Source organism: Peromyscus leucopus, chromosome 5, assembly GCF_004664715.2.
Source record: "Peromyscus leucopus breed LL Stock chromosome 5, UCI_PerLeu_2.1, whole genome shotgun sequence".
Classification (NCBI taxonomy): domain Eukaryota; kingdom Metazoa; phylum Chordata; class Mammalia; order Rodentia; family Cricetidae; genus Peromyscus; species Peromyscus leucopus.
Window position 1 is genome coordinate 73,441,729 of NC_051067.1, and position 22,750 is coordinate 73,464,478.

A 22,750-nucleotide genomic window follows, 5' to 3' on the forward strand; every position below is an offset into this window, starting at 1 on the left:
TATAAGACATATATAGGTATATAGATATATGCCTTAAATATACCAATGTACCAAATGGATTAGAACCTTTTATTTGCAAAGCCTTATGATTCCACATGCAATTGCTCTAACACATGGCACTGTGAAGATTCCTTAATTTCTCCTTGTGTCCGTTTCAGTAATTTGTCCTTCTTAAGGAATGTGACCATTTCATTTGCCAAATTCATTGACATAAATTAATTAATGAAATTCTCTTTTTTATTATCTATATAGGCTCTGAACAATGACCTCTATTTTATTCATAAAATTAGTACTCTATCCCTCTTAGTTAATATACAAAATAACTTCAAAGTTCAAATCCTATTAAGAGACTAAGAGTTCTATTTAGTCTACGGTCAATTAAGAGCCAGCTAGGAAAGACATACCATTTTCCTGTCAATGCTTGCCTAACACTTCAGCACAGCGTGGGGCATGCACTTTCTAAGCCCTGTTTGGAGGAATCACTGCGCTCTCCAAATGGGCACACATATTATAGGCCATTAAATAACTGTCTACCTTCTTCTCAAAATATTGGTTAATCTAAACATATCATTCGAATAATCTGCTTAAAAGTCAAAATTAGAAATGATGATTACAGAGGCCAAAGACTGTCAAGAGTGACAGCGGCAATCAAAGGCCAAACAGAAACAAATGATTCTTAGGTTCTCCCTGAGCTGGGGAGAATCTGTATTCTACATGCCTAGAGCAGACACATTTCTGGTAGCCACCAACTATGGGTCTGTTAATATCATCACCTAGAGACAGTTTGAGTCATATATCCTAAGGAAGACTCTCACGGAACTTATAACCTAATTGTGCCTATCAGTCTTGGTCTTAATCACCTGACCTCCTGGCTAAGGCATCACTGGGACTCTAAGCAGCAAAGACCTGTGAGAGTCACAAATGGTAGCAGCTAAAACAGTCACAATTCTGAACTACTTGGGCATCTAAGAACCACAACCTTGTATGAGGCTATCCCTGAGCACCTTTTTTTTTTTTTTTTTTTCGAGACAGGGTTTCTCTGTGTAGCCTTGCGCCTTTCCTGGAACTCGCTTTGGAGACCAGGCTGGCCTCGAACTCACAGAGATCCGCCTGCCTCTGCCTCCCGAGTGCTGGGATTAAAGGCGTGCGCCACCACCGCCCGGCCCCTGAGCACCTTTTTTTAAACAGCTTCCTTTAAAAGTCAACCAGAAAAGCTAGGGTTTTCTATTAATTCTCAGTGGTAAGAGAAATTTGTTCACTACTTCCATCCATCCATCAATATATTCATACCTGCTTTTTATTGTCTCTTGGCAAACAGAGCTGCTGAAAGACTGAGTCTAAGCTAAACTTTGCCTCTGAGAAGAGCTGCACCCTCCTAGATGCAATCACAGTCAAAGACATCAATTTCTCAAAAGCTCTTAATCCTTAAACATGCTCTCCACTGCTCTCCTTTGAGATGCCTATCAACCCTGATTACATTTTCTCCATTTGGGAACGGGTCTCACTCTGCCAGAGCCTCTTTGTCAGTGGCTGTGCGCCTTCTCCTTCACATTCGCTGTCTTCAAGAAACCCCACTTCTTTTTCAGAACTGCAACTGGACACTGCAATTAGTTTGCATTGTGTTTGCATCATATTATCCAATGGCGGCCACTGTGAGTCAGACTGAAAGACCAGACTGACTCAAAGGACAGAATCAGAAGAGCTGCTGGCTGGAGGGAAATGGGGACGGATTTACAGGGGACATTATCTCACTAATGAACACTTCATTATCGAAGATTTATGTTGTAATGATTTCTGTCACTCACAATGTGTACTCAATGTATACGCAGGGACAGAGCTGTGTGTGTATGTGCATGCATGTGTAATGTGTGCATGTGGGTGTGCATATATATCCTTCCACTGTAACTTTTTCTGTTCTTGCTAAAAAACTAGTAAAAACAACTGCTTACAATTTATTTCTAAGTACAGTCTTGTGCAAATGAAACCAAATAAATTACTTTTATAATAAAGAAAAAAAACCTAACAGTTGTAGCTGCACTGAGCCAAGAAGCAGAATTCCACCACTTTAAAATGTTTCATTTAATTAAGGGACAGCAGATATTTTTCAAGAGTACACTAGCTATCACTTACACCTGTTGAATTTTAAAATGCGTTTTGTTTTGCTGCCCTGAGCCCCTGGGTTCAACTTATACACATGCCTCAGCTTCCAAGCTAGCAAAACTGCATCTAGAGATGTGCACCACCATGCCTGGCTCTCCTGACAGCTTCCTGTGTCTAAGATATCACTTCAGGAGAGCAGCAACATGGACATAATGCTTGACTGCCAAAGAAGGGGCTACAATACGCTTTCAATCTTGCAGATAGTTAACTAAGTTTATGGCCGCTTGAATCTTCCTGGAAAGGTCAGTGAATATGATCTAGAGTTATGCTGTTCTCAAACTGGGATGATCATTGATATACCACAAACCCATTCAATAGTTAAAGGTTTGGGTGAATTCCAGGGTTTTCTATTCATTACATTAGTGATTATAGACTAGAAATCTATAGTTCAAAAAGTTACTCAAATGATCACCCCAAGGCACCTGACTGAAAATCCGCCAAGGCAGAAGTGGCCACTAGAACATCTCTAACTGAAGGTTGTCCTACCTCTGTCAAGAAAATACATTTAATTTCTGGAAACTTCTATTAAAATGGGCCTATCTACCTAGGATCGCCTAGTTCTACCTTCACAGACACAGAAATGAGGTGAATCATACGTAGTTCTACATTACAGACTTGGAAATTCCCTCTGGCCTATAATGTTTAGGTTTCTTGTCCTCCATATACAATATGGGTATGGTGCACCCATAAAACCTATGGACAAAGACATATGCCTATGATATATTATGAAATGATTTTCTAAAAAATATATAGTGCAAAATATGAAATTTTTAAAATTAAAAAAGCGAAAACAAGTTTCTAATCATGTTGCACTCTACTTCGCTACATCAAAGTTGTGGCCCATGCTCCACAGTGGAAGTAACCCTGTAAGAAACTGCTGGCACTGGAAGAGAGAATGTTCTAGAAAATGATAGGCCTCTCAGACGTCTCCAGTACCTCAGGGGTTCCTGCCTTTGTTTCCTTCCTGGGTTTCTCTCACTTCAAGGATTAAAGAACAAACTGGAATGTCAAGGAAGAAATCCAGGACAGGAGCTCAGCCCATAACTTCAGCAATGCTCACCAGAACTTGCAAACACGTACACCTGGAGACAATTCTAGGCTTTTTATTTTCCTGTCTCTATTTTCCTGTTTTCAAACCTGTTGAGAAGCATGAATGAATGGATGAATGAAGTAAAAAGCAATGTCCTAAAAGCTTTTTAATAAAGATCCATTTAAAAATGAGTGCCCCAAGCATTTCCTTCCCTCACCTCACATACCAATCCCTATTACTTCCAGAAGCCAATATTTAGAGGCCAGAAAGCAGGCCTCACAAATCAAGCTCACAGAGATTATTTTCAATACAGAACCCTGACATACCAGGAGATACTGGTATATCCAAACACTTTTCCTGAAGATACTTTTTAAAGTGCCTATAAGTCCAAGATCATACAAGTTCAATGATATCCAGAAGAAACTTCCAAATGTACTAAACCCATCTGATATCAAATAATCAACATGTTATTAAGAATGTAAGTCCTCATAAGCTATGTTAGTAATGAATGCAGAGAAAAGAAGGCCAGGAAGTCAAGACACCGTGTGCTCATTAGGTTGTAAGAAGGACAGAGAATGCCTGGCACGGACCCACAGCTGCACCAGATGTCCATCCAGGGCTGAGATAAGCAACAGGGCAAAAGGCAGTAAGTGACCAAGCCAGAATGCAAACATACCCAACAGCAAACAGAAGGCCGGGGAGCAGCCAGATACGTGAAAGTAAATAAAAGTCCTTAACTTAGCCTTCTTTATAGTAAGGGACGACAGTTTGCTCTGGTCTGTCTAACTATGTTCCCATAAATAGATAAATATTCAGAAATACTGAGTTTAAGTTTTAGGCCTTATTCTTTTAATCCTCACTTAAGAGAATGGAATTTTTTATATTAACTAAAAAACAAAACTCTATCTCGTGAAGTGTTTAAAGCTACAGTACAGTATATCCATTTCTCTCTGATTTGTAAAAAATTTACAGTGTGTGTGTGTGCGTGTGTGTGTGTGTGTGTGTGTGTGTGTGTGTGTGTGTGAGAGAGAGAGAGAGAGAGAGAGAGAGAGAGAGAGAGAGAGAGAGAGAGAAGGGGGGAGGGAGAGAGAGACAGACAGAGACAGAGACAGAGAGTGATGGAGGTGTGCACATGCCATGGTACACATGTGGAGGTAAGAAAACCACCCTGGAGAATCAGTTTTCTCCTTCCACCATGGGCTACAGGCTTTGGGTTCAGGCTGCCAGGCTCACATGGCAAGTGCCTTTACCCCAGAGCCGTCTTTCAAGCCTACTTTCAGACTACTTTAATAGCACAGAATGCTGTCTTCCATTATTTCATTGTGAAATAAACTATTTTGTATAGTACTCAGTTTGATGAAACTATGGTTTGTAGTTTGACTACTTCAACCTGTAAAATTATTTTCATAAAAATAATCCAAAATGGAGCTCTTGTGTCTCCATGGCCAACTTGACTGGATTTAGAATCACCATGGAAACACACCCCTGGGTATGTTCATGAGGATGTTCCCCGAAAACTTAATTGAGGAAGGACTGACTACAGGTGTAACCACTCCATGAGCTGGAGTCCTAGAGAGGCTAAAACTGAGAGACCAGCTGAGCACTGGCAGTCATCAGCCTGAGCTCCTGTCTGCAGATACAGCGTGGCCAGCACCTTCTCCCTTCTGCACAATGCTGCTCCTCCCACGACGGACTAGATCCTGGTGAACTCTAAGCCAAAATAAACCTGTCCTTCCTGAGGCTATTTCATGTCAGGTGTTTCATTGCCGAAACTAGAAAAGTAACTTACACACAGTCTTTCTCCTCCAGAGACTATACAGAAGGCTATTTTATAATAGTTCACACATTTAATTCCTTAAGGTCAATTAAAAGCAGATAACTACTGGGACCATCTTTAACTACAGTAACCTTTCATTTTAGTAATCTAATCACATCAACCAGAAAGAAAAACAAGTGCCTACCATATGGTCCTTCTGTAACAGAAAATAGCTGCATTCAGGAACAGCATCTGTGCATCTATCAACACTAGCGCTGCCCATCCTTAACTCAGCGAGCATACTGTTAATATAACAAGACGACAAAGCTCTCCACAGCGCAAAGAACAAAAGAGAGAGAGCATTACCTTTGTTGTAGATTACCTGACCCATAGCTGCTCAGATTAAAACCATGAAATCAAAGCACAACAGACTTCAAATGTGTTAAGAGAAATGAATGCTAAGGAATACTAATAATTTATGGGGAAATTTTCTTTGTTGATGGCTCTTCTCTAGTGAAAGATCTTGCTTGACGCACTCAAATCCTGACTCACACAGGATGCCCCAAGTGACAGGCGCTTCTGCTACTGAACTGCTCTCAATCCTGGCAGGCTTCACCCCCACTCCTAATTCAACACAGAGATTCTGGCAAAATGGTATTCTGGCTTTGGATCTATTTATATGGAAGAAGACTTAAAATTAAGTAATGGTGTTGTCTTATACCATAACTAGGTAGAATCAATCCCAGGACTTCCCAGAACAAAGCATGTGCCTCTGAAAGGCTGTTCATGTATTGCTTTGAGTATGGGTTTGCTAGAAATCAGAATTTCACAAGACTGGTAACATGTAACAGCAGTTTGGAATTTAAAAGGATAAAAACTTATCATCTCTATACTCTCATCAAAATTAACACTTGTTAAATTTGCATGGTTGTTACATTAAAAACAAAAATAGACAATAAGTGTCGGTCATATGCTAGAGAATCATTTCACTAAGGAAACAACGTAAATATAGGCATATTACTTTTTTTTTTTAAGTGCTGGGGTTCAGACCCAGAGCCACATGCATGCTAGGTAAAGCACTCTAACCCCTGGTATATTACCTTCTCGTACGATTTCACCACCCATCACTCTAACTACCTTTCTACTAGTCTGTCACCAAACCCAGTGGTGCGAATTATTTCCTTCATTTGTACTACAAATCGTCCTGGTTACTGTAACTTAGTAACCAACTTCCCCAAGGTAAGAAAGATACAAAGGAAAAAAAAAAAAAAAACATGACTCAACCATCTCAGCAGTAATCTTGATGGAAATGGAAGGGAATTGAAGGAGTGAGGAGGCCTCCTGAAGGACAAGCACTTCCTACTCCATGGTTCACACACAGTATTTCCATATAACCTGCCTAAGAACAAGCTCCACCACACTGTGGGAATTCCCTTGTCTTCAGTCATCTCAGAAATGTACTATAACACAAAGAGCACATGAACACATCAGCCACACTCGGCACTCGGAACCTTTATTCTCTATATGTCTCTAAAAAAAAAAAAGAGTCAAATCATCTAGCTCGGCACGCCCACTAGACACGGGTGACGCGGGGATAAGTAACGCCAGCCAAGGGGCAGTGGGCAGGAGGTGGAGGGCAGGTGTCCACTCACCTGGGTCGGTGGCAGGGCTCCGTCCAGAGAACGGCCTGTCCACACAAATGGGAGACCAGAGCAAGCCAGAGCAAGCTGTGAGGAGAAGGGGAATAGCCCGCAGGGCGGGGACGGCGAATGGGAGGCTGGAGGCAGCCGAAGAGCAAAACTCTGGGAAAGCCAGTAGAAAATGAGAGAAAGAGTAACAGGAAGTGAGGGCAGGAAGGCGAAAGGGGAAAAGCCCTGAAGGTCACTGAAAGAACTCTGTCCTTCAGTTTTTAAGGAAACGAAAGGCCATTAAAGGAATCTGAGTGAAAAAAAAGGACATGATTTGATTTGTAAACGCTCTGCTCTGCTTACAGCAGGGAGAGAAACAGCAGCTTAGGAAGCCGAGACCCCAATCACGCAAATACACATGTCATGTGTGCACTAAAAGAGAGACACCAATCACTCCAGACCCTGCAGAGAGGAGGCATGTGATGAGCATGCCCAGAAGGAGCAAGTGGAGAAGGTGAGCAGCGGGAGGCAGAGAAGCTCCAGTCTGGCTCTGGAGTTGCCTGCCTACTCTCCGAGTGCAGATGGATTCTGAGTACTCAGGTCAGGAGGCTGTGGGCATCTGAATTCAAGAGATAAAGGGAGGCCTGACGTGGGGGCAGGTACCTGTCATCCCAGACTGGGGAGGCGGAGGCAAGAAGATGGTACATTCAAGACCACCCTGGCTCTATGGTGAGATCTTGTCTCAAACACAAAAACAACAGAGAAAAGCAGACTTCCTGGCATATGCCTGTAATCCCCAAGTTGGGAAGTGGAATCAGGCAGATCATAAATTCAAGGACATCCAGTTTGAGACTACCCTGGGGTCAAAACCATGAAATGTAGGAGGAAACGTAGAGGGTCAAACTGAGTCCTCAGATGTACATAGGTCAGAAAGTTGAAGAAACTTTAAGGACGATGAAGGAAGGAACCGTGAGGTGGAGTAACCGAGATAACCATCAGTGTACTAGAATCTCAGTGACCAGTCAATGAAATGTAAAGCCTGCCAGTGTGTTCATTCATCTATTCAACAAACACTGGGCCTTTATTACGTGTCTGACACTGTGGAAATAAACATGAGCTGTGCTCTTATGTCGGCTGCAGTCCAAAGAAGACCGAGATGGCCAGGGCTGTAAGCACTTGTTCCCAATAAAGTACAGTGTGCTTTGGACTAATGCACTAGGGGCAAACTAATCAGTCTTGGAGACTCGGGGCAGACTTCCCTAGGACTCATGGAAAAGGAAAGCCTGGAGGTCTGAGTGAAAATCAGATAAAGGCAGCCGTGGGGACGCCAGAGGAGAGTGACTGCAAGGTGAGAGAGACACCTGTGAGGAGGTGAAGGTAAACAGGCCTTGTCTGCCCCACAACCCCGCAAGTTCAACTATAGGAGTACAGAAAGAGCCGAGAAAGGAGAAAGGTGACCCTGACTACTGAAGTCACTTAAGACTAAGCTCTGGAAGAAGACAGAGACCAGCTGGGCTACTGGGAAGCTCCTGGAGAAACCTGTTTCTGTGGTTCAGAGAGGAGGTGACCTCAACTCAGGTAGTGGCAGCAGCAATGTGGAGTGGAGACGGGACAGAACTTAGATACCAGGCACGAAGCTAGTCAAGACGACCCACCTAGTTTTGATCAGAGACAGTCCACAGGCGGTGGCTCGGCCCACTGACAGCAAACAGCAGACAGACAGACAGAAAGGCTGGTGGCAGGGCTAAGACTGTCAAGTCTGCATTGCTTGTGGGGTTTTCGGAACCACTGCCGAGAACTAAACAAAGTGCTTATGTGGGTCTAGGATTAGACAACCACAAAATCTGGGATGGAGTGGTAGACTGAGAATCACTGATATTATCAAGTCCCAGGAAACCATAAAATAAAGCCTGGGAATGAAAACAGAGGATAAGACTAGAAAGAGCCTGGCTCTGGCTTAATCCAGTATGAAACGGGCAGACAGTAAAAGAATCTTATAGAAAGAGGAGGAGGAGGGGGAGGAGGACAGAAAGAGGCTGAGATGGAGCAAGGGAGTCTGGGACAAAAAGAAAATGAGCACTATTATAAAAGACAACCGAAGCAAGACTTCACACAACTTCCTACTCAGAAAAATCACCCTATCATAGTGTTTACACACTATTCCATTATCAACGAGCAAAGAGTTTTCATCAGCCACAAATACATCACGGTTACAGAATAATCTCAGGCTAAGTTAAAAAAAAGGCAAGACACAGAGTGAACTAATGAACTTAACAATAACAAGTAAGTTTTTAATAATGAAGTTGCTAAAATTTTCATTACTATAGAATACTCGGGGCTTCAGACTAAAAGGTGAAATTGGTGTTTAAAATGAAGGAAAGGGGAAATCAATGCAACTGTTCAGTTCTCTAGTTAACAAAACAGCAAGCTAAACCTTGAATACTAAAACTAAGTAATATGTAAGGGAAATGATCTTATCACAGAATTAAAGGAGTCCATGTAATACAAAATAGCAAGCCCAAGTTTTACACACACACACACACACACACACACACACACACACACACACACACACACCACAGCTCAGAGTGACTAAAACCATCACTAAAAACCACATCTTTAAAGCCCACCTGGCGGCTCGAGCCTTTCTTCCCACCACTTGGAAGGCTGACAGAGGGTGACTGCTTTGAGTTGGAGGCCAGCCTGGGCTACACAGCAGGGCCCTACCGGACGGGGGTGGGGGAGGGAAGGGAAGGAGAAAGACATTTTAGAGGCACAGAGTAAGTCCATGTAAGACAGTAAGAACACAATTACTACTGTCCTTACTGTGTCCAAAACACTTTCTGAATTATCATAATTCTTTAAGTCATGAGAGCAATTGGTAATCTGCTTTTTCAGTCTTCCAATAGTCTTGAGGAAGGGTGCCTAAATTAATATTATACTTATCAACCCAAGGGGATTCTATCATTTAATAGGAACGTGAAATTTCTGTTGTAAGCAAAGCAACTGACCTTATCCATAGAACATGGAATGAGCTACTTAGATAAGGCATGAAAGAAATTCCAACTAAATTACCAATTGGTTTCTTCTGTCTCACAAAGTTATGCATTTTGGTCAACTAGCAAACAGCATTACAACCAAGACATATGTGTTTGTTTCCTGGTTAGTTAAAGATATACATCAATTTACTATTCAAACACATTCAGGAATACAGCTACTGCCTCTCCTTTTTGTTCCTTTTTCTTTTTAATTGAAGAATGACAGTATTACAGAATAGACTATGCCCAGTAAAACTAAAAACAAATGTTGAGTGTGGTGTTCAATGACAAAAACTTATCAAACCAAACTATAGCAACTCCCTTCCCAGTATTCAGAAATATCCACAAGCTGAAAGCAGCATTTGAGAGAAACCCACATCCCAGCTAACTGCAGGCAATAGTCACAGTGCTCCTCCTCACTTCCCACCTGCCAATCTGAAAACGCTTCCTGAAGCACAAAGAATCTAAGACTATTCTTTAGAAAGCCAAAACATATTAATTTAATACCAAATTCAAGTACTCTTTAAATGAGCAAAATACAGACATTGTTTCTTCATTCCCAACTAGAAACAATATAGCCACACAAGCAAAAAAAAAAAAAATGCCAAGATGAAAACAAATTTCAAAGCTCTTAAATATATATATACATATATCCATACATATGTATATATATAGAGATACACACATATATGCATATACATATATACGTGTGTGTATATATGCATACACACATACATACTGCTTCTGTCAATAAAAGACAGTATGCAACTAACTGGAAGTACACAATGCTTTATAGACAAGTACAAGGTGTGTCTAAATTCTTGGTTTGAGAGCAACTCTTAAACAATAACAACAACACACACATATATGGATGTTATCAAGTAAACGTTAGTGCTAGCAAACATAATGCAAGCAATATGCTAATTAAAGTGTTCACAAGACAATGACAAATAAGGCTTTCGGACTACAGCATATATCATTACGTAACTACAATACCCATTAAGCAATCACCAGGCTGTAGGTAGGTCTTCCAAAAGGCGTCATTATGGTTTACTGGATCAGAGGATTGTGGTGTCAGACTTAATCATGCTTTACCTGCAAGCAGGTGTTTACCGATACCCAAAAGTAGAATACCTATTCTAGATGTAAACCTGAGGCTCCAACCAATAAACTGTGTGGTAACACACAGAATGTCCCCTCTGCACAAACTTTCTATTCCCACACAAAATAAACTGTCTGAAGCACGTTTTCTGCATGCTTTATGGACCAAAATTTAACTGACTAAAGCCCAAATTCACATGCTTAGAACTAGCCGTGTTCCAAAGACCAAGAAGTGAAAATTTACAAACGAAGCAAAGGAAACAGTGAGGTAGTGAGGGCTCACTGGAGATATTATTATTGTCATCGCTGACATCTTAATAAAGACACACGCACCTCAAAGATAAAGTTTAAAGAATAACAACGTTCAGGGCCCTTACCAATCAAATTAGAGAAACTATACAAAAACAAAGCACAATAGCTCCAATATAGAAATAAACTCCACATATACCAACTCACATACAAGGAGAATAAAAAGGCAGGAGAAGACAACAGGACATGTGGATGCCATAAATGGATAAATTTTCTACAAATTCTGTTTGTTAGTTAATTAAAAAAAAAAAAAAGGAAACCTGGAGTACATTCTTCCCAGCTAACCGTTCTCTGAACTGTGGTGCAAGCCACCTGACACCCAGAGCAGCCTCCAGAACTGTGGAGCAGTCTTAGGGCCCAGAGAACATCAATAAAAGAACAGCAAAGCTGGGAGATTTTTTGGAGGTTAGAATTTCAACACTCCAGGCGCTTTCCAAGACTGAGCCTAAACTGTCGGTGGGAAGGCTTCCTTCGATTCCCACCCAAAGCTGCTCTGGGCACCACTAGCTAGGATCCCCTCCCACCCGAGTAAAAAAACACTGGCTTCCAGGTGCAGCAAAGCACACCATCTGCCCTCTCCACTGGGGATGTAACACACACACACACGAGTTACATAAAGCCACCCCCGAGCAGCTCGATCTCCAAAACACTGAGAGGAAAAATGGATGCTGCACTGTCTGTTCTCAGGCTTCTCAGCCTTCAGGAATGGAAGGATGCCCCTGCCCCCAAGGGTAACCCAGACGTATGTGGCCATGAGAGGCTCGTTCCTCCCAATTAAATCACTAAAGTCGCTAGAAACAAAAGTAGGCCAGGTTTCCCCTCCCTCCTGGTCAACCAGGACGCTGCCACCAAGCCGCTGAACGCCCCCTCGAAGCCCCCTCGTGAGGCCCAGCGGTAAAGGACCCCACTCACTCAGGACGCCCACGGACATTAGCCACCGCCCAGCTGGCTGGCTTACCTCACAGGCAGAGGCGGCCCCACAGGCCTTGAGTTTGTCACCATCTCCCTCAGGCAGACCAGTCCAATGTGTGGCCATCATTTCATTTCACGCTGTAAAGGGACAAATCCTTTGGAGTCCACATTGGAGAGGTGCCGCCACAACACACCAAAAGGGGACCAATTCCACAGCAGGTTCTGGGGCGGCCGGTGCAGGGTAGGGAGGGACTGGTCAAACAACGTGCGAGATAAGAAAGATTCGCAGGAAGCCCCTTCAAATGCCCTCGTCAACAGACTTCGCCCTCTTCATGTCTCCAGACTTAAAAGTATAGGGGCGACAGGTTTCCCTGGCAGGCCGGGTGGAGGCCAAGTGCAGCGAGAAGAGGTCTACTTCCAAGCGGTGTTACTCCGAGGCCAGAGAAAAATCCTAGTTGGGCTGCTCTGGCGTCAGCTTTCGGAGATCCTTCCTAGAACAGGGAGAAGTTAATGAAGGACGTGAACTTTCCCCAGGCGCCGATCTTTAGCCTTGCCCACAAGTCCAGACCAAGTTCCCCCTCTCCCACAATCCGAAGGATTACTCAGTCCACGAAGGTGAACCCCGCAAAGGAAAGAAACAATCCTCGCATGCAACACGTTTTTTTTTTAAAAAAAAAAAAAAAAAAAAAAAGCCTAAACGTGGGGAAGAGAATGAGCAAGCGAGACCTCAGAACTGCCCTGGGTGGCTGTGTCAAACACGCCCGGCTGCTATGAAGCCTTCAAGAAAAAAAAAAAAAAAATTCCCGGTTCAAGTGCATTTTAATTGCTGCATTTCCTGGGCAGTGCCGAGGCAGTGTGCGCATTCTGCAGCACCCGGATACCTACTCTTAAGTGAAGTTTTTTCTCCGCACCGCACCGGGGTTAGACTCGCAGACGCCCTCCAACTCCCCCAACAAACAAACAAAAAGCCAGCTCCGACCCGGGCGGGCGTGGGCTCGGCGGCGTCTGCGGCGGCCGCCCGGGCCGCGGGTGACTCCGGCCGCCCGTGGCAGCCTGCCCTGCGCCCCGGCCCGCGCCCCCGAGGAGGCGGCTGTTTTCCTTGGCCCGCGGCGGGGCTGGGTGGGGAGGCGTGCGGCCGCGGCTGGGACGCGGCGCCGCTCCCGCTCCAGCTCCCGGGGCATGCTTTGGGAGAGCCGCGCGGCCCCGGCAACTCTCAGCTCGCCGCTGCAGACCCCCCAACCCCCCAGCTCCCCCCAACCCTCGACCCCGGCTCGCCCTCCCGGGTGGCCACCTGAAGAAGGCAAAGCGCAAAGCAAACCACCCACCTACCACTATTTCCTCCGCCCCTTCCTGAGGCGGGTCGCCGGCGCGGGCTCCCGGGAAGCGCGGCCCGGGCGCGTGCGGGTAAGCAAGGGCTCCGCTCGGCGGCTCGGCCCGCGGCGGGGCGCGCTAGGCCGCGGCTCGGTTAATATTCATGAGGCGCCGCCCCTCCTCCGCGGCCCGCCGGACCCCGGCGCCCGCCGCCCGCCTTTGTGCCCCGGCCTCGTTCGCTGCGCACACGCGGGCGCGGCCTCCGCGGGCCCGCGCCTCAGCCCCAGGCGCTGAGAAAGACGGCCGGCCACGCAACGGAGGACGCGGGCTAGAGAGGTCCGCTCCCAGGCACAGCCACGACCTGCCCCGGCCGGCCCCGGGCTCTCGGCGCCGCGGGAGGGCGTGGGGCGGGGAGGCGGCCGCCGGACTCTCCCCTCGCCTGGCCGGGCCGGCCGGGGCCCCCCGGCTCCCGCGATCGCCGAACGCGAAGAGTGTCCGGGCCAGCGGGCGCGCGAGCTGCTTCCCGGGGGCGGACTGCTCGCGCCTTCCTTCTGGATCCACCTCCTCCCACCCCACCTCCTTCCCCTCCCCTCCCGGGGGACGCTCGGGGGCGAGGAGTTTTCGGTCTGCAGTCACCCGGCCCGGGAAGCCAAGCTGGAGGAGGAAGACGGGCCAGGACAGGGGTGGTGCTCGCCAAGCCCCCCGAAACCTGGACACCCGTGAGCCCTCTCGTCCCCGCACCCCGAAGGCGGCCACACAACCCCGGCCGCTTCCCGAGCGCCGCTCCGGGAGCTGGCGCAGCCCTGCTGCTGCTGTCTGCGGGACCGAGGGTCCCCGACCCGCGGGGACAGGTCTTGGGGGACGGCGGCCCCTTTTCTGCAGCGGGTGGGGTTAGAGGCTACGGGATGTGGGGCTTCCAGATAAGGGAGTGTCCCCGCCCGCCCCACTGCAAGGTAGCTTCCTGCGGTAAGCGGGGACCCGGTGGTGGCGGCTACATGTCGTTCAGATTTTTTTGGAGTTGCTGTCTTTTTTTTTTTTCTTTTTTAACCTGCGGAGCGGCAGAGCGATTAGGCGCGGCTAGCGGAACCGAGCGGCGGCTGTGCTATCCCCCACACTCCCGTCCCCGCGGGCCAGCCGCCTGCACCGCGGCCGGGGCTGCACACCCTACTCCCGGGCCTGCGCTCAGACCCCAAAGGCTAGCTCCGCCCTGTTGCGCCTCACAACATCTCCCGCTGCAAACCGCCCAATCCGGAGACGCTGCGAGAGAATGCGAGCCAATCAGAGGCTACCGGCTCAGGCCCTCTGCCCCGCCCCTCCAACCTCCCCTTCCCACCCCCACCCCTTCTCGGGAGGTGGCTCACCGGCTCTGATCCTTAGAGGAGCATCTAGCTGCGGCGGTGGCGCTTGGCACCTTGTCACCGTCGTCCTCTCCTCCTCTTATGCACACCCCTCCTCCCGATCGCTGTCCTCCTGCTGATACTGTTGAGGGTTATTTTGATCCTCACTTCAGCAGAGGACTGCCAGCTTTTGTGTCTGATCAACTGTCACCACCATCCTGAGAGAACAGAACAAAAACAAGACACTGTGGGACGTGTGTTACCTTTTTCTTCTTGGCTACAATTATCTTCTGAAGACTCCTCCCCGTTCCACACCCACCGCCTAGGGTCCTGTTTCTTTTCCAGGTTTAAAGCACTCTGGAGCTGGTGGAGAACCTGAACCTTAGTTTATAGTTCCTTACAATGAAAGAATTTACAACCAAACCCTCACACTTAGAGGAGAGAAATTAACTAGATCATTTTCAGTAGCCATGAGATATGCAAGGTCTGACAGGCTCTAACCAAAATAGTTAACCAATAGCCAAGGATGAAAAAGGGAGAGAAGGAAGGAAAGAGAAGGAGAAAATAGATCCTACTACTCAGTAATTTGCTCCGTAGCAGCCCCACTGTTCTATAGCAGATCTAGTTCCACCCTGCTATTGGATAAATCAACAAAAACTGAATAAAAATATAACATTCGAGCAGTTTGTCTCTAGTGAGCTTAGAGAATAAGAGGAGATGGGCGAAAGTTCACATCCTCTACTTACAGGTGCAGATGTGCAGACGTGGCATAACTGAGTGCCTAACAGCTGAAGATACCCAGAAGTTTTGCAGAAGATCTTTGAAAACATTGGCTTGGGAAAAGGGTTTCCATTTGGTACTAGAGAATAAAAGGTTGGCCATGAAAGGAAATGACATTCATTGTGGAAATACTGGAAAGGAACATACTCTACAGATGCGATATTTCTGTCAAAGGAAGTAATATATGAGAACCAAGATTATATCCAGGGGCCAGAGAGATGGATGGCTCAGCAGTTAACAGAGTTTGGTTCCTAGCACCCACACCAGCCAGCTCACCTGTAACTCCAGCTAACTCATCTGTAACACAACACCTCTGTCTACTACTCACTGCACACACACACACACACACACACACACACACACACACACACACACACACAATTAAAAATAAAGTGTTTTTAAAATATAATCTATCTTCTTCATTTTTCATGTAACAGGCAAAGTCTTGTTTGTACGTAAGTACTAGAGCTAATGAGGAACAACAGCAGCCACCGTCTCCTTCGCTGTCTCCTGGCAGGTACTACTCTAAGAGTTATATGTACATCTTATGAGATTGCTATGTGATGGAGGCAGGAGTCAAGCCCAGAGAGTCTGGTTCCAGAATCCATTCTTTTATATACAGCTGTATACTACCTCAAACATCCTTTTCAATGATAATAACCACGTTAGCTAACATTAACTTACTACGTGCTAGTTTTTGTGGTCTGTAAGCACCAATTTAATCCTATTCCTGGGACAGGTATGATCATGGTGTCTCAAAAATGTGAGAATGCTTTTCATAACTTTGTAAGTTAGTTACATCATGTGTGACTTGTATGTATCAGCCACAAGCTGGATGGAGAAGACTGTGTGGCTAGAATCTGGGAAACACGCTTCTGGTCCCTCCACTAGAATCTGTGAGTATAACAGTACTTTTGTTGGGCTGAGAACATCAAGTGAAATCACAGCTATAAAGGGACTTTGAAAATATAAAAATATTATGTTGGCTATTAAAATATTAAAGTATGCCAATGGGGGCTCATGCCTTTAATTCCAGCACTTGGGAGGCAGAGGCAGGCAGATCTCTGTGAGTTTGAGGCCAACCTGGTCTACAGAGCTAGTTCCAGGACAAACAGGGCTATGCAGAGAAACCCTGTCTCAAAATAATTAATTAATTAATTAATTAATTAAAGTACCAAATCATTGTGTATTAACTATTAAACCATTAAGTTACTGTGAAGCAAGACTTCATCTTGTTTCTCCAATGGAACTTCACTCGTTCACTGACACTTACTAGGAACACATTAGCCAGTTAAGGGTTGGGTCTTTTCCTGTCTGAAGACGTGAGACACAGTAATCTCTGAATAAATGATTCGTCTCCCATTTAGATTCCTTCTGTATAACAAAAGGGCACAGACACCCTTGGCTCATCCAGAAAGTGACAACCAACACCAGTCACTCACCACCACGCCCCAGGCTAATAGAGTACAGGGTACCGGACACAAGCCCATGGAATTCTCAGCTGCCCATCTTGGCGTTTCACTCATTAACACCTCCACCAGAGGGAGGGTCAAGGGAAAGGAAACCCAGCCAAGCTTCAATCATGTGGCTACTTGTTAAAAGCTCTCCTGAGATACTTGGTGAAACAATGTGTGTGTGGGGGGGGGGAGGGGTCATTGTAACTGAGAGGGCACGGGAATGAACTCTGACGGGTTTCATGGATTTCATGGTTGATACCTGGACTCTTGTTTACCCAAGTCTCTTGGATAAGTGATAACCAACAGTAATTCTAGCTTTGTTGACTTGAGAGACCGATCTTTTCCTTCCCACAGCATGTCTAATGTGTGATTTACTATCATCTCACTTGAAATTCGAGTTTCAAAAATCACTATATTAACAACTAGAAGGCCAACTCATAAACTATAATTCTTGCAGTTCGAGCAAGACATTTTTTTTTTAAAGATGGCAACGATATCCTCAAAATATAAATTTTGGCTTTGTGGACGGCATAATAATACTGTTTGGTGACCCATTATCAGGGAAAAATGTCAAAGCCAAAAATAGAACCACAATGTCCTGGCCTGGTCTGGTCTGAGGTCATTCTGTGACAATCTATGGATGATTTCTACTCTGAATACAGAAGCTGGCAAGTCTGAGAGGCACAAGTGTTTGCCAGAGAATTCCACGAGTGAAATTTGTAATGCAGTATGAAGCACTTGCAAAATTATGTGTCTGAGATATTTGAGCCCAAATGCCATCGGAGGAGCGACTTCCTTTTTAATGAGGAAAACACTGGGTGCTTTATTTCTTACTCATACAATTTCGAAGGGGATATGATATCTACTAACATTTCTTTGAAAGGACACTTTCCTGGTAAATAGCTACAGAAACCTCACCTCACTCACAAGGCATTTAACTGTTGTAATCAAGAGACAGGAGTGATTCTCCAAGGTAAGGAAATCCTAGGGCCCTTCATCACAACCCTTTCAAACAAATACTGTAAATTATTTGCTAGTTTAATGTTATGCATTTGCTAAATATATTATTTCTTATTCACATTACAGATGATCTAGTTTCTACCATTAATTTCTGAATGTGAAGGTAATAGTCTTTAGTTTCTAATATACAGTGACCAGCAAAGAGTTAAATACTAATTGTGAATAATTTCTTTGCTCTCAGTTTATTTTTCCCCCAATTCTGTAATAAAATACTAGTATTCATTTTGAAGCTTTAATTTAGATTCCCATAATACCTGCCACATCTTTGGCCCACAGATTTTGGTACTCAATTACTCAACAAATAAATAATCAAGGTAGCATTGTTATGATTGTTATTACTTGTAGTTCTAAGGTTAGAACCCATGGCCTCACACACACTAGGCAAGTGTACCACCACTGAGTCTGTATCACTATTATTGATAAATGTTTTTATCTCAGATTCCTTGCTGATCACTAATTATCCAGATCACAGTGCATATGGTTGGAGAGAATAAATTCAAAGAGGTCTCCATAAAGAGAACAGGAGCCGTGTGCCTCAGGCTCCACACAGGCCAGGTTTTAGCTCTTTACCTAACTCCATCTCTGATGACCGACTCTTTGAGCTCACCACATCATCCCAAACCTAGTATCACTTGCATTTGGGTGGTGTAAAATCTCAGCTCACAGTTTATCCAGAATCACAGACCCAACATTTTCTTCTGAATTCAAATGGTGTTTCAGCATTCAAATTTGTGTTATTTCAGTGTAGTGCTACAATGAATCAGCATCATTAAAAAGAGTTTATTTTTGCATTTTAAGAATAATAGAACTAAATACATTTAGGCACAGCTTTTATTTTGTCCTAGGAATCGTGACTTTCATTTAGAAATATTCTATTTAAAAAAAAATATGAGACCAATTTTTAAAAATGTTTCCACCCACTCACCTAAATCTGAACTGGAACATGCTGTGCAAACACTGTGCACTCTGGGTGGAAACTCACGTTACAGTAGAAGTGAAGTGTGTTTTATCATCTTGGAAGAGAGTGCTACATTCCAGCTGGTCGGTTCTAACCAGGAGACTGCCAGCAGTTGATTTTTTAATATGGTAGGCCCAATCCAGAGTAACCCAAGTTTTTCATCATAGTTAAAAAAGAAAGGAATTAAAAAAAAAAAAAAAAAAAAAAAAAAGGTCCTAACAGTTCCTTTCATCGTCGTGGGCAGAAGCAGGAAAGACATCCTTGCATTAGTGAAACTCTGGTTGTCTTTCCATACTCCTTAGCTCCCTAGATTAGATTCTCTTATTCCTAAAATTGCCTGAATTCCTTATTAATCCAAAAGTCAACTAACTAAAGAGTCTTCTTTGAGATAGGAACACATTACAGAGTAATATGTGGCAATTCATGTGTAAGTTTAAGAAGGATAAATTGAGGCTTGCATAACGTTCCCCCTAAAGATTATTTCAACTATATATAAATATATAATTGGTTTTGTTTTCTTTGCACAAGAGAGACAAGGTCTATTATATAGTGCTAGCTATAGACCAGGCTGGCCTCGAACTCACAGAGATCCACCTGCCTCTACCTCCCAATTGCTGTGATTAAAGGCAGCTCAATTATATTTTAATTTCTAAAAGATTCACAAAACAAAAAATAAACATTCAGACTATGCAGAGCTGACTTCATATCATACAAATCCATTGCCTGGCCTTCTTCCAAAAGCTCCTTATTGGTTGAATCCAACAGGAATCCTGAGATGCTCAGAGATATTTCATCTACTCTGAGGTCTGTTTATATACAAATGGAAAAGGCAGAGTGTGAGTCCGAATGGAGAGGCAGACATGCTGGCTTTTAATTGCAGCACTAAGGAAGACTTAAACCATTAAGACTAAGACAAGTCCAAGGCCAACTTGGAGGGCTACTTAGTGAGTTCTACGCATACCTGGGCTACTTTTTTTTTTTTAATTGATAGAAACATTTTACATTGTCATTGTGGGGATGAAGGTAAAATAAAGGAACATGCAGTTTTCCTTTCCTGGCTGCCTGAGGATCTACCATCATCAATGGTAACTGGACATCAATGGTAACAGGTTTGTGATCAATCTCTTCAAAGGAAATGAATGGTCATCAGTTTCTCTCACTCTGAGAAGGTAATGGTTCCTAAGACAAAAAGTGCAGGGGGATGATCCAAAATGTACAAGGCTATACTCAGTGTCGTTTTTTTGTACTGGTTCAGAACTGAGTTTAGTGGTGGCAAAACAAGTGACATTGGCATTGATGATTCCTTGGATTGTGCAAAGAAAACCCAGCCCAAACAGCCTTGCAAACATGCCCTGAATGAGACAAAATGGACCTCAAGAAATCGGCGTGTGGAGTGCAAGAGCAGGATCGTGAAGTCAGGACTGCAGCTGGGCGAAGAGCAGGATGAGCAGAAACTCTGCAGGGACTGGATCTGCAGTGATGGGGCTGATTATCAGAAGACTAATAAACTGCAAAAACTTCAAAAACAGAGAATATTCTTACAAGAGAGAAAAGAATATGTTATGGAAGAAAATTAACTCCAGTAACTGAAGAAAAGTAGACAAACATTTTATACCTTAGTGAAAATGATATATTAAAAGTGAATGAAGACAATATAAAAAGCACTAGGAGAGCTGAGAGAATATATCCACAGGGAAGAAGCATACCATTGTGGAGGTAAAGAGTGAGTTAGCAATAGGGGTAAGAAATATTTAGTAGAACGCAGTGTGGTTGAATGAGAGGCTTTTAGTGTGTGGGAGCATTGGTCTGGTTGTTTTCCATGTGAAACCCAAAGGAAAAGAAGAGATGTAAAGTGAATAGGCTAGAGATTAAAATCATGCCAGAGGAGCAAGCAAAAAGATTGTGAGTTCAAGACCAGCCTAAGCCAGGCAGTGGTGGCCCAGGCCTTTAATCCCAGCATTCAGGAGGAAGGGACAGGTGGGTCTCTGTGAGTTCGAGGCCAGCCTGGTCTACAGGTCTACAGAGCGAGTTCCAGGACAGCCAGAGCTGTTACATGGAGAAACCCTGTCTGGGGGTGGGAGTCGGGCGAGCAGCCTGAACTACATAGTCAGTTCTGCAGCAAGGGGGAACAAAAGAGAAGGAGAGGGCGGTACTGTGTGACAACACTTCTACTTCTCCTGGGGAGAATCACACACGTCTACTCACCCTAGACGGGAAAGCCACAGCAGACCAAAATACAAATGCCTCCAAAATCCAACTTGGTAAACCCATGAGTTTTATTGAGGTTACTTACAGAAGTGTAGGTGAGGGGTCACTTACAGGAGCAGAAATGACTCAAAGACAGCTGCATCACCAAGGCCCACCCCAGCATGGTGACAGCTCACAAAAGCTGGGAACCTGGAGCACACTGCACAGCCTGCAGGCAGCTCAACGGATTGGTGAGTGTCCCTTCCCAGTGACTCATTTGGCCTAAACCTCTTCCAGGCAGCTGGTCTGGTCTCAGAGTCTTTTTTGCTATTTGGCTTGCCTAAAAGTCGTCTTTGCAGCTTTTCTTCACTCCTCTGAGAGGGACTCTCAGAGTCTATTGTTTACTCTGGCAGGGAGGGGCGCTAGTGAATCTGGTCAGTTTCAGGGACTTCCTGAAGCTCTTTTGAATAGTTTACCTTCCTGTAAGCTATTTAAGGTACTTTCCTGCATGACAGAATGTTTCAATCTCAGAGGAAACTATTCACAACAGGAGGGAGGAGGGTGAGAAAAATAAATATAAGGAATAAATGATAAAAATATAATTTAAAGAAATAAAGATCTCTGACAAAGAGTGTGCATTAACAAAACTAAAAAGCTTTTCAGAGGTAAAATGGACTTAGAGCTGAGTGTACCCCAGTATCTGTACTGTCCTCATTTTACTGGGGCAACAAGTTAGGCTTTATTTCCCAGCCTTCCTCCCAAGTGTGACCATCTCATTACATAAAACATGAATGACTGTGGGTCACTCCAGGATTCTACCCTTAAAGGGGTCCCTGACTTCACAGTGTTTCAAGATAGGTGGTCAGGTTTAGCATAGAAAAATGAAAGGCCAGGGTTAGAGTTTGGACTCGTTGGGCAGAGCCCTTGCCTGGCATGCAGTGCTCTGGTTCCATCTCCAGGGCTAGACAGAACTGGCCATGGTGGCATAACCAGTGATCCCGGCACTTTGGAAGGTGGAGAAGGGAGAATCAGGTTCAATACCATCCTTGAACATAAGTTTTCAGACCAGTCTGTGTTGCATGAAACCCTGTCTCAATCATAAATAATGTATAAATGGCACCCAGTTCCATTTTACTTTCAAATAAAGAGCAAATAACACATGCCTTTAATCCCAGCATTCAGGAGGCAGAGGCAAGCCGATCTCTTGAGTTCAAGGCCAGCCTGGTCTACAGAGTGAGTTCCAGGAGAGCCAGAGCTACACTATGTTATTACAGAACGCAGATACTAAAAATCTTGAGAAGAAAATCACTATAGAAAAAGGTAGTACTAATATTGCAATAGCACACTAGGACAGAACAAAAACAAGGGGGGGGGGAAGAAGGTGGAGAAATGTCAATGATGAGGATTTCTTCATTGGCTACAAGGAACAGTTGAAAGGCCATTAAGTTATTTGAGCTGTTTTAAATTCTAATGACTAAATACTTAGAAAGTGAAAAGGCCAACCACAGACTCACAAGACATAAGCAACTCAAAGAGATTTGTATTCTGATGTGGAAAGAGCTCCCAGAGGCCAGTAAGAAAAATAGAAAAGACCAATAGTTCACAAAAGAGAAAATACCTCTGACCCTAAGCCTAAAGAAAGGTGTTGCATGCCACTGTGGTTGGGATAATGCCAATCGAAAGGATGAGGCCTTCTGAAACCCACCACACTGTGTGGGGGAGGAAAGCCCTGATTTCCCAGCATGTGGGCAATTCAAGGTCATCAT

General features: G+C 44.5%; 1 protein-coding gene across 6 annotated transcripts in view; it reads right to left on the reverse strand.

The window, feature by feature from the left end:
- Positions 1-14,629, reverse strand: part of Arhgap21 (Rho GTPase activating protein 21) — a 133,463-nt gene extending 118,834 nt beyond the window's left edge. For 3 of the 6 annotated variants that reach the window (XM_037206022.1, XM_037206021.1, XM_037206016.1), the window contains exons 1-2: positions 13,264-13,382; positions 11,981-12,425 (exon numbers count right to left, since the gene is read on the reverse strand). In XM_037206022.1, coding sequence (XP_037061917.1) covers positions 11,981-12,061 — 81 coding nt within the window. In that variant the 5' untranslated portion in view covers positions 12,062-12,425; positions 13,264-13,382. Of the gene's footprint in view, positions 1-11,980; positions 12,426-12,819; positions 12,996-13,263; positions 13,383-14,293; positions 14,374-14,606 lie in introns of those variants that run through there. The other 3 variants (XM_037206019.1, XM_037206017.1, XM_037206018.1) reach the window with 3 other exon arrangements.
- Positions 14,630-22,750: the final 8,121 nt, after the last annotated feature.